Source organism: Callithrix jacchus, chromosome 1, assembly GCF_049354715.1.
Source record: "Callithrix jacchus isolate 240 chromosome 1, calJac240_pri, whole genome shotgun sequence".
NCBI classification, from domain to species: Eukaryota; Metazoa; Chordata; class Mammalia; order Primates; family Cebidae; genus Callithrix; species Callithrix jacchus.
In genome coordinates, this window is record NC_133502.1 from 37693399 (window position 1) to 37706325 (window position 12927).

General features: G+C 35.5%; 1 protein-coding gene across 16 annotated transcripts in view; it reads right to left on the minus strand.

Moving 5' to 3' along the window:
• Positions 1–12927, minus strand: part of SCEL (sciellin) — a 114557-nt gene that overhangs the window by 41039 nt on the left and 60591 nt on the right. For 10 of the 16 annotated variants that reach the window (XM_035295756.3, XM_078341443.1, XM_035295741.3 and 7 more), the window contains 8 exons: positions 11552–11611; positions 11055–11114; positions 10636–10695; positions 9235–9294; positions 4937–4996; positions 3943–4002; positions 2902–2961; positions 514–564 (listed from right to left, as the gene is read on the minus strand). In XM_035295756.3, the coding sequence (XP_035151647.3) occupies positions 514–564; positions 2902–2961; positions 3943–4002; positions 4937–4996; positions 9235–9294; positions 10636–10695; positions 11055–11114; positions 11552–11611 (471 nt within the window). The remainder of the gene's footprint in view (positions 1–513; positions 565–2901; positions 2962–3942; positions 4003–4936; positions 4997–9234; positions 9295–10635; positions 10696–11054; positions 11115–11551; positions 11612–12927) is intronic. The other 6 variants (XM_035295738.3, XM_035295751.3, XM_035295733.3 and 3 more) reach the window with 2 other exon arrangements.

The following is a 12927-nucleotide window of genomic DNA, read 5'->3' on the forward strand; positions in this document are numbered from 1 at the left end:
CTCTGCCATGCTTTTATTAACTTTTGTCCAATGTTACTGGACAAAAGTTTTGTCCATTAATTGATTAGTATAATGGATCTTAATTTCTCAAGAACAGAAGTAAATTCAGTGTCATGCAAGAATATTCTAATCAAGCATAAGAATATTATGTTGTCAGTTTTCTCACAAGTCATTTAAATAATAATCCCTGGGTTTGTGAGAGAACTGAAAGCCAATATTTACTCATTTATTCAGTTTTATGAACTTGTAATTTATCATTATTATAAATTTATGATTATAATCTAGTTATGCTATTATTGTGTCAAAGGAATTTCTCAAGTAGCAATTACACAGAATTAGCTCCCATATAATGAAATTAATAAAAGCAACAATAGAAAAATCTATCAGCATTATTACACAACATGTTCTCATTTTTTTATGTCCCCTTTCAAAATGTCTTTAGCCAAATAATCTTATTTTGGGGCATAAATTGGAGACTTGCTAAGAAGTCTTCAATAATCTTAATACATTTACCTTTTGTTTGCTGAAGGGATCACTTTGACAAGATTGTTCAAGTCTTGATTCCTAAAAAAAATGTAAGTTTCAATAGCTAAGTCAACTAAAATCAATAATTTGTATATTTTTAGCCTTATGTAAAAACAAGTGCTACTGTCAATTTATGTATTGCATAAATTTGTATAAATGATAATTTACTTTCATTTTATTCTTGTTTCTTTCAAGTCAACTTCAAAGCAGAATTATTCCTAAACTCTTTATTTTACATAAAGTGTGACAGAATTAGACCATTTAGAATATTTTCTGGAGGTTATAAGTGAGAGAAAATATAAAATTATTCATTATTTCCATATGTTCCTTGTTTCCCTTCTTCCAAACTAAACCACAAAAACTGACATTATTTGTTAAAAAAAGAAAAAGAAAACAGAGTTATTTTCTAAAGTTAACATATATAATATAAATATATAATATCACACTACCCCAAGATATTAAATCACTTCAGAATCACACTTTATGCAAAGCTGGATTAGAGTAAGCAAGGTTTCAGTTTGTATAATCTGTGTTTTTATCCTAAACACTCAAATAGGCATTCATAGCTCTAAAGAGATGCTGCCGTAATCATGGTAACGATACCAACCCTGACACCAAAAGACCTGAATAGGAAGCCTAATTTGATACACTTTATTATTGGACAATGTGTTATATATCCTGGAGAGAAAATAATTGAAAAGACTTGTATCTTGACTAATCTATAGGTTCATTTTATCATGTGAGTATTCTTCCATATAAATTATTATATTCTATTACATTGAACTGTTTAAAATTGCCATTTTCTTGGTCAAAAATACTTGAATGTCAGTAATTTCATAAGATTCAACCTCCCAGGAAAATGAATTTGCTATCTTCTTCACACTGAGTAGTGCTATGGGGATTTAACAATGAAGAAAAAATTGTAAGAGTAATAATAATACTAATAGATAATATGTAATAAGCACTTGAACACTATGAGCATAATCACATTTAATTTTTTAGTAATGCATGAATAAATTAACTCTTATAATTCTGATTTTACGTATAAAAAAGCTGAGGCTTAAAGGCGGTTAAGTAATTTGTCCAAGACTACACAGCTACCAAAAGGTTCTCTGAAGTCAAAAATCTTAGCACCAAGTAAGAGAAACAGACACACAACCAAATACAGGGCAGCGTGTGGCTACCAAAATACAACCTCAAACATTATAAAGGAAAGATCATGAATAATCAGGCCATCTACACCTTTAGAAACTAAGTCATCTTGGGAGAGGGAAAAGACAATTGTCTTTCACTGAATCTTAACCTGTAATGTAATTATATGGTCTCTAGATTTTGCGTCTGTCCCTCAATAGTAAAAATAAAGTTGTATTAATATATTCTAAATCAGTGGGAGGAGTAGGCTATATTTTAGAATCCACCTCAACTACACTCAAATTGGACTCTCTTCGCCTGCCCAGACAAAATACTATGTACTCTAGGGGTCAGCAAAATATGCCCCTCAAGCTAAATCCAACTTGCAGCCTGGTTTCATAAATAAAGTTTTATTGGAACACAGCCATGCCCATTTGTTAACAAGGTACTTATGACTGCTTTCACACTATTGGCAGAGATGACTAGTTAAAAACAGAGACAGTTTTGGCCCCTGAAACCAGAACTATTTACTATTAGCCCTTCAAGAAAAAGTTGCTGACCTCTAATCTAGTCTAAATAAGCTCTGTTCAATAGCCACATACTGTAAAATAGACCATATTCCAATAAGCAAAGTAAGATAGAAAATTATCTTGGTATCTTTTATGTCTAACTCATGTTCAAATTCATATAACAATATACATTTACAAGTTGATGGTTCTGTTGTTCATCTTTATTTACTTAACATGATATGTCTTAGAGAAAATTCTTTCTATAAAGGACAAATGTCATTCTTTTATCAACGAACTGAAAATAATTTTTTTAAATGACTTCCCAACTTTAAGAATTGTTTGGGTGATAGGCAATAAGAAGAGAGGGAATACATGATGGAGGAAGAAGGAGGAAGAACTTTTTTATCATATGAAGACCTTTCTTTAGGCTACTTAGATCTGAGAAATTGTTGGGATTATGTTTTGTCTCATGAGGAATCCCCATTAATTTTTAAGGAAATTCTAAGCAGGGAGGACAAATCTCATACTGGTAAGAGATCATTCCTATATTTCAAGGAATTCTCTCTCCCATGGCCAGAGAACCTTGAGCAAGTGCTTGAACACCAGATTTCTGACACAGGAGTCGTTGATTTGGGTCCCATCATTGGTTGTCTCTAAGGTGGGACAATGCAATTCATCATATTTTAAAGTTGATTAGAAAAAAAAGGGGAGAAATAGAGCGTTCCATAAACCTTACCCTTGCTTAGTTCTGTTTCTTTCAGGAGCCACTTTGATGAGGTTGCCGAGACTCTGGTCCCTTAAAAACATAAAAAACCAGATTAATGGTAGATTTATATCGAATGGTATCAAGTATTTGTTAAAACTGAGAAATACTTTTATTAAAAATATTTATTTACTGCATTTTATGTTTTCGGGTACATGTGAAATATTTGTTAAAATAATAAAATTAGAGATCATCTCAGAGGGCTGGGGATTTTCAGTGTTGACTATGAATATACATATAGGATCCTAATTAAAACTGGAGAGAAATAATGAATAAGAACTTTTAGAAAATGTTTGATGTGCCAGGCCAGGCACTCTTCTTAGTGATTGACATGATTTGTCTCATTTAATCCTCACACCAGTCCTATGACATAGGAAGTATTATTATTCCAGTTTCATAACGGGAATGACTGAGACACAGAAAGCTTAAGTAATTTTTCCACATGCCTAGTGGTAGCAGAGTTGTGGTTTAAAGCTAGGTAATCTCGCTGCAGAATGCCTGTGCCTTACCATGACACCAAACATCTTACTGGAACTTAGTAACTGAATTAGCCTTAGGAGAGTTGAGAGAGCTGCTGGTGCATTTCCTCACTTTGAGGATGAGAAACTGAAGCCCAAACAGAAGTGACTAGTTCAAACACACACATGCAAGAGGAACAGAAGCAGGCCTAGACCCACAACTATGGGGTCCAATCTAGTTCTCTTTCCCCTCTACTGTGTCAACTCCTCTGCTTAAGAAAAATCATAAATCAATAAACAAAAATGTCCCGTTCATTCTGGGAAAACAACTATATTCCTGATTAGTCAAAAAGTACCTTCATTGTATCAGAAATTGGTTGACTAAAATTTTTAACATTTCAGATGTGAGGTAGGCAGGGTTACATGGCTTTTCTCAAAGGATTGTTGGGTTCACCATCAGTCATTTAATCATTTCAATTAAAGCTGAAATGATGCTTTATTTATACTTCTAGTCATTGGTTACTATGAAAAAAAAAGGGAGATTACTAAATCTTACCCTTGGATACTTTTTTCTCTTCCTGGATTCACTTTGATGACGTTATTAAGGTCTTTGGAACTTCAAACAAAATGCAAAAAACATGATAAATAAAAATGGAATTAATTGGCTGTTTTGATTTCAAGTATATTTGTACTTAAGAAAATTTTTACTATTAAGTTTTGAGAGAAACTGATACCAGTCTATGCTCTTAATTTAAAATACTAAAATTTGTGACCTCTTACCAATCGTTGGTACACTGATGTAGTTTCTCATTTACCCCCAAATAAAACCATAATTAGGGCAAGACTCCATTTAAAAAAAAAATAAAAAAATAACAATAATTTGCTAAAACCTCTCACCTGGTTCCCCTAAGCATTCCATCTAATGCTACAGCTAGAACTAAACTGTTTTCTTAATAATTTCCATTTATAATATCCTTTTATTTTAAATGATTTGATACCCATTATTTCATTAGTTTCTAACAACTATCAAGCGACAAATAACAAACATTATTATTATTATTTGACACAGTGTCTGGCTCCGTCGCCCAGGCTGGAGTGCAGTGGCTGGATCTCGGCTCACTGTGACTTCCACCTCCCGGGTTCAAGCAATTCTCCTGTCTCAGCCTCCCAAGTAGCAGGGACTACAGGTGCACTCCACTATGCCCGGCTAATTTTTATATTTTTTGTAGAGATGGGGTTTCACTATGTTGGCCAGGTTGGATCTGAACTCCTGACCTCAAGTAATCTACCCACCATGGCCTTCCAAAGGGCTGGGATTACTGGGATTGCTAAACCTCCATACCTGGCCAAACAAACACTATGATCCTCATTTTATAACTAAGGAGGCTATGGCTCTGCATTCAAGGGACGTGTTCAAAGACACTAAGCTGCTAAGTAATGGAGTTCAGACTTTCTGATCCCAATCCAAAGGCTTTTCAACACATCTTCTTTCCTGAGTGCCACAAATGGATGGGGAACGGGAAGGAAGAAAGGTAAGACGTAATCCTCACCCTTGGTTACTTCTGTTTACTTCAGGAGTCAGTTTGATGAGATTATCGAGGCTCTGGCCCCTTTAAAACATTGAAGAAATAGGTGAGATTGACAACACGCAGCAATGGTAGACTGACAACAAGAAGATAAAACTATTCATTAAAACTCAGAAGCAGTGTAAAAATTCATTGAGATCGTGGCAAGGAGTTGAAGATTGAAGATCTTGAAAGGTGGCTATGCAGAAGAATGTAGGGATTTATACACCTCTGAAATTCACTGAGACTCAGGGAGACAGCATTTTAGTCTCAGAGCCATTTGGCCACTAGCAAGTACTGCACTAGGATTCTCTCTATTTATCTGCACTACATGCTATAATTTTAGCTTTTGCCAGGTGCACAAAACATTTTTGTAACTTAGTCTATATACTTGCTTCGTGAAATGTTCCAGAAGGGATACTCTTTATCATCCTCCAACATTTGGAACTTTAAAACCAACTTTGGAGAATCCATATTTTGTAAAATTGGCATTCATTAGCCAATTTTCTATCAGAAAACTGTATTAAGATTCATACACCAATTTGTTAAAAATCTATGATATGCAACCCAGGAATTGCTTCTGGTACTTAAAACGGTGTGTTAGAACTATGAATTTTGACTAGTTGTTTTTGGCAACCAACAATAGGAATGTTAAAATCGACAGAGTTCTGAAACATTCTGAAATGTAAGATATGCCAAGTGTAATAAGAAGTGCAACACTGGCTGGGCATGGTGGCCCATTCCTGTAATCCCAGCATTTTGGGAGGCCAAGGCAGGAGGGCTGCTTGAGCCCAGGAGTCCAGGCCAGACTGCGCAACATAGCAGAATCCTGTCTCCATAAAAAACATTTTTTAAATTAGCCTGGCATGTGGCTCCAGCTACTCAAGTGGCTGAGGTGAGAAGATCCCCTTGAGCCACTGCACTCCAGCCTGGGACAGAGCAAGGTCCTGTCTCAGAAATAAAATAAAATAAAATAAAAATTTCCACCCAGTCATCGAAAACATTTTAGTAGTTTCTTGTTACTCTTTAGCAGAGCTTGGTTTCTGATCTTAGTGGAATTTTGCTTTTCTCTCTGCATTTACATGTGTTTTCTGCATACCAGTAGCAGGAATAAATGCTGCTCTGATCTACAGAGGATGCCATGTAGGGAAAAGAACATCCACAGGATGGCCCTTTAGCAGCGCTTCTCCACACTCTGTGATTCTACTAAAGCTATATCCAGAGGCCCAAAGGTTTTGTCTATACAATATCAAGGATACAGATATTTGGAAGCAACTAGATGTCAATTCAAGTCCTTTATTTGTATCCAGATGTCTGAGAATGTGATACACAGACTTTGTTATGCAAATAATGAAACAATTATCCCCACAGAAGCAATCACTCTACTCCAGATGCCCCTTGTTGATTTCTGCCTAAATGAAGTATGTGGGATTTGAAGACCAGTGACTGAGAAAAAAAAAAAAATTCCCAGAATGCTATTTCCAGACTTGGATACTCAAAAAAATAACAGAACAGTAAGCATTATAACTCCTCCCTTTGTGTTCATTGTGGAGTTTGCTTTGACTATATTGCTAGGACTTGATCTCTTTAAACATCAAATAAAGCACATAATAAAATAAGTTTATTTAAATTTCATAGTTCATTAAGTCCACGAAGAAGAGTGGGATGATTAATGTAGTAATGTACTAATTAACCTAATAATGTAAAATAATATGTGAGCTTAATTATGTAAAGCAATACCTCATACCATATATATCTTCGGTGTTATGGGTTACTTCAATCCACACTTTTGGAAAGCCTACTATGGGCCAGACCCTGCCCCAAGCTAGGGATAAATGTGAACAACACAGACACAGGATTAGACCTCAAGCAGCTTCTATTCCACTTGGGAAGAGGCAGGCAATATACAATTAAACAAATAAATGAATACCACACTTCCAAATAACAATATATGTTATGAGAAAATTTAAAAAGAGTGGTTGGTGCCTGCAGTGCTGGGGTCGGGGAAGGGGACAGTGACTTAATTATGTTCTGTGGTTAGAAATGACCTGTTTGAGAAGGTAATAATATGGGGATAGAGCATTCCAGGAAGTGGGAACAGCAAATGCTGAAGGCTTAAGGCAAGAATGAGCCCGTAATAGAAAAATATCAGCTTGGCTAGGCTTTACTGAGAAATTAATTGGCCTTTGCTCTATTTTTAAAAGATCCACAGACTTCACTATGTTCAGAAAAAGGAAATGACAACTACTATCCACAGAAGCCCACAGGAAGTACACACATACAAATATAGACATATGTGCTGCACATATGTGCTGCACATATGCTCACACACACAGGTGCATACACACGCATGTACATATGCACTCATATAAACACAAAAGCACATGTGTATATTTATACATATACTCATGAAAACACAAGCATCAGGCATAAGTATACAATAACACACGTACAATGTACACACAAGCAATGCACACACTCATGTACATGTGCAATCACCTGCATATAGACACATGCATGTATACATGCAATCACAAACACACAAGGATACATGCACATGAGTGTACAAAAACATCTGTTTGCATGCATATACACATGAGCAGAGGGATGCCCACATATACACACACCAACATATGAAGAAAATAAGTCCTGATTGGAAATTTTTTTTTTTTTTTGCGACAGAGTTTCACTCTTGTTACCCAGGCTGGAGTGCAATGGTGCAATCTCAGCTCACCGCAACCTCCGCCTCCTGGGTTCAGGCAATTCTCCTGCCTCAGCCTCCTGAGTAGCTGGGATTACAGGCACACAACACCATGCCCAGATAATTTTTTGTATTTTTAGTAGAGACGGGGTTTCACACCATGTTGATCAGGATGGTCTTGATCTCTTGACCTCATGATCCACCTGCCTCGGCCTCCCAAAGTTTTGGGACTACAGGTGTGAGCCACCGCACCCGGCCGGAAATATTATTTTTAACAAAAATTAGAAAACATTTCCAAGAAAACAGATTTTTCTTGGAAAGTTAAAATTTGACATTTGAACACTAAATTATGAAGGAAATATAACTTACCTGAATCCTTATTATTGCAATAATTACTTGTATCTACTATGTGCCAGGCATGAGAATTTTATGATTCCTCTTTTGTAAATGAGTACATTGAGGCACAGAGACACAGTTAGCAAGTGACAGAGCCAGAATATGAACCTAGGTTTTTTAGATTCCCTGCTCACATTCACTACCTCAGGTTACCTCCCTGAACCACCCAGGAACTGAAGGACATCAATGCTTTCTTCTCCATCTACTGATTGCAAGCTTGTGCAAGCCTCCAGTTCACTGGGTTGCTGTGCCTCTGACCATGCCACACCTACACAAGCAGGGCAGGCGTGACAGTGGGCACCACAGCTTTTCAACTAGCTGAGCCCTTCCCTTGCCAACTGGGCTGCAGGCATCCATGACACATTTTTGGATTGACAAATAATATCATGTACTTAGCTAATGAAATGGAAAAGAATTCAAGGGAAACCACATGAAATTATGTGGTACACTGTTTCCAGCAACATGCCAACAAACTCAGTTTCAAAAATATTCCATCTGCCTTATAAAAAATAAAAAACAAGAAGACATAAGTTCTCTAGACATACTCGACAACTCATGAGTAGGAACAAAGCACACTTTGTTAAGCTCTTCATCTTTAAATACACACATACTACATGCACATACACACACTACACACAAATACACCACACATGCACATGTAGTTCATACATATACACATCTGCACATGCACTTATACATACACACACATACACTTATACACACATCTATACACACATGTACTTAAACCCACATACCACTGATACACACACACATACACTCAAACACACACACTACTTATATCTACATATATATATTTATTATACACTTACACATACATACATGCACTTATATATAAACACACTATATATTTACGCACATACATTTATACACACATGTACTCACACTCGCATACAAAGAAATAAATCATTTAGTTCAGTAGAGAAGGTCAGCCAAAATTCCCATTTAGTTTCTTAAAATTATTTGCTAACAAACTTCACCCAAGAACAAAATGAAGAAGATTCAGGTGTATCACTTGTACAGAATTACTTAATATAAAGTGTTTAGAGAAAAGAGCTCAGTTTGTTTTGGCTTGAATTCCAATTTACTGACCTGAATATCAACATTCAGAATTCTAATGAGCTTGTAAATGCCAAACAAAGGGAAGGGGGAACTTAAAATGCCTTACCTCCTAATATTTTTATTTGTTTCAGGATCCACTTTAATAAGCCAGTCCAGATCTTGTTTTCTTTGAATGAGAAAATGAATTTTAATGAATAATGCTAAAAATAAAGCACTAATCAGATGAATAATGGCTGGAAAAATTAAGAAGAGGTAAATCTACAGGTTTCATATATCTACGTAAAGTTTTAAAGCTCCAAATGCAAATGAAAATTATTCTCTTACATCTTGAGCTGAAGACCATTTAAGGTTGCTTATTTGTTAGTAATAAATGTGATTTTTGTTTTGTTCTCAGAATGCATAAGTATATGCAAAACTTGTTGTTTAACAAAATCAACTTTGCCTTCAGACACATCTTGTTAGATATATCTTGTATCCAAACAGGCAGCATTGAAATAACATTAAGTTAGATTAAGTTCTACACTGGACCCAGACAGTATAAATGTCTACTCAACAAATGGAATACGATCACCTATTCTGTTTCTAAGTATTAGGAATAATGTTGAGAATCATAATTTAATAATAAAAATCATTTAACAATATTAATAAAGAGAATAAGAATGTATGTTTTCATATAAACTCAGCTATCTACCTAACCCAACCCATTTTAAATATCATTTTCTTCAAAATGAATTTTGGTGAGCAAAAATGGGCAAGAAATAAACAGCTCACATTACCATGTGTCAGGTGTTTTCAGGACCAAATCAGAAAGCCCTTTGATGTAAATTATCCTTAACTTACCTTTATTAATTTCCACAACAGCATTTCGTTTAATACCACATACCAAAAATTACTGATTCACTCCCCAGTGGGAGTGAATCACACAGGCCACGCTATTAAAATACTTTGATACCAAAAAAGGCAGAAGCAGAATCTAAAAGGGACAGGAGGGGACAACAGAAGCACTGTGATTGGGTGCCACCACCATGTCTACACAGCTCTGAACAGGGAACAAAGTGGTAGGAGGTCCTCACTCCACCTGTGTGTGCCGCCTCAGCCCTGCCTTGACCACCTCCTGAGACCACCATCCTTAGAGAATTTGAATTACCAGAGCTTCAGTGATGGCTCACTCCTGGCCGTCTTTGTCATTTTGGAAATACACTTTGAAAATTTTGTCACAACTGTGCATTCTTATAGGCACAAAGAAATTCAATTCAGTCCCTTACCCCTGAAGACAAATCAAAGCCCAAAATCTGGGAGAAAAGTTTGTTTACTATCAAACATTAAGACAATGCTTCAGAAGTTCACAGTTTTATTGAGGGCAAGGAGGGATGGTCCAGTGGCCTATATTTATTGTCTAATTCCATGCTAATAAAATATGGTTATACAGCTAAAAAGCCAAATTGTTTTATCTTCTGATGGATTGACACTTAAAGAAATCATAATCAAAGACATTAATTATTCTTACCCAGTGGCATTTTCATTTCCTTTGGGATTCACTTTGATAGCATTATCAAGGTTTTCACTTCTTTAAAAAAAAAAAGTGTATCAGTTTCAAAACATTCCTATAATATTAGACACACACTTCCTCCATATTCCCAATGATTAATTCAAGCTTCTGGAGACAATTATTATACTGATATTAAATTCACTTTTAGTATAAAAATTGCCTATCAATAATATAGTTTAATCCTTAGGATTTTATTGGGCTATATGTAAATGTATATTTAGATGGAATACACTGTAGACTCTTTGAAGTGAAAATCAGGGCACCAGGGATTAGACACAGAAGAGAGAAGCCAAACATAAAGATGCGATGCCCTCAATATCGCTTAATTAATATGAGAGAAAATAACCAACAGTTAGAGACATCTGATCAGTCCTCACCTTCTGCTAGTTTTATCCATCCTGGCATTCACTTTAACAACAGATTCGAGATCTTGTCTTCTTTGGAAAAAAACACCAAAACTTGTCAGTTAGGTTAGAGTATAATTTTTTCCAAAATCTATATCATCAAGAATGTCCCCGAATATGGTGTCAGGTGTTTTAAGGACCAAGTGACCAGAAAGCCCTTTGATGTAATTATCCTTAACTTACTTTTATTAATTTCCACAATAGCGTTGCATTTAAACTAGTCTAAGAAAGTTTAGAAAAGCTTCTCAATGTGGATCTCATTGTGCAATTTTAGCCTTTATATTTCTTAATTTAAATTAAAATTTGACACATCTCTTAATTATTTAAGAAAATATGGAAAAAGATTATGTAGCAGGTTTTCCTGCATCTACTTCAATGCAACTCAATTTTTATACTACACTCCCATTCTTAATGAGGTATAAAAAGCTAATCTGAAAAAAAAGCCCCATCAAGGTACGAGATTTACTTACCCTTTCTCATTTTTGTCAGTCTTTTGATTGACTTTAATTGGATTTCCAAGGCCTTGGGTTCTTTACAACATTGGGGGATAAAAAGAGAGACTGAGACAAGAGCAACTCAATGATATATTCAGAACCTCATAATGACAACAGCAAGATTTCCCACAAGAGAAGTAAGATGCAATCAGTGCCTAAAGGGTCAGAAGTCCTTAGAAATATTGAATTCAAGTGGCTCTATCCATCATACAAATGCATAAGTGGCAGCCTGAGACTAAGATGCCAACCACTACCCAGTTATGATAGAGTCAACTTAAAAGTTTTGACCAAGGTCTTGGCTTTTGCTTCTTGAAGGTGGGTTGGTGGGAGGCTGATTTCAATACATATATTGAGGTATTATCTTATTTAAGCATGAAAATCAATACATCAGGGATGGAAATCAATTGATCAATATTTTAAGTCTAAATACTTCGAGAATTCAGACAAGTCATTGCTCCCAAAAAGTTGGTGGATGTGTTTAAAGGGTCTGAAGTCACCTTGGTAAAGTCAAAATAACTCTTATGGTCCCAGCGCTTTATATAAATGAAATAAAACTTTCACATGCCAATGACTAAAAAGTATTAGAGAACATGAAAGCTAATCTCTTTAAATTCCTCCAAGTTTCCAAGTGTTATGCTTTGCCATTTTCATCTGTCTCTGATTTCACTGTGATAATACTGTCGACATTTTAAGTTATTTCAGTGTGAGAAAGAAGGAAGGGAGGAAGAGAAGAAGGAAAAAGAACTAGGACTTTTTCCCTACTGTGCAGACAGGATCAGTTATTCCTGCATCAAAACTCAGTTGTTATCAAATTATCCTAGATTACACGTCTTTTTCCTAACCCACAAAATTATGTACTTGTGATGCGTATCCTACTTTTCCTACTGTCTTCCACTATTGCACAACTCTCCACAGTGCTTTTAAAAAATATCTGGAATCTCATCTATTCCTAGAAAGCTCATATACCCATGTGCAAAAAAAAAAAAAAGACTTTTTCAACTTTATCTATTCCACATTTGGAAAAAAAATTGCCTGTAATATGTGGGCATGTTTACATTATAATCATATGCTGCTAATAAGCTTTCAATGACTCTGTGACGGTTACTGCAAACATCCTTCATCATAGAGACTTTGTTAAGTGCTCTGCGTCAGAAAGGGTTGAGAACGCATCTGCCAAGATTGACTTGGAAAGCTAGAATGCCATTCTGGGCATGGGTTGGCACAAATAAATGGTTTTTAAAACTAACTGTGACAATAGAAATAATTCTCATGTTAGAAAGGCAAATTTCATGACTAACCAAATACAAAGTAAACAGCCAAAATGGAAGGCAAAAATTGTAGAGATCTCATAA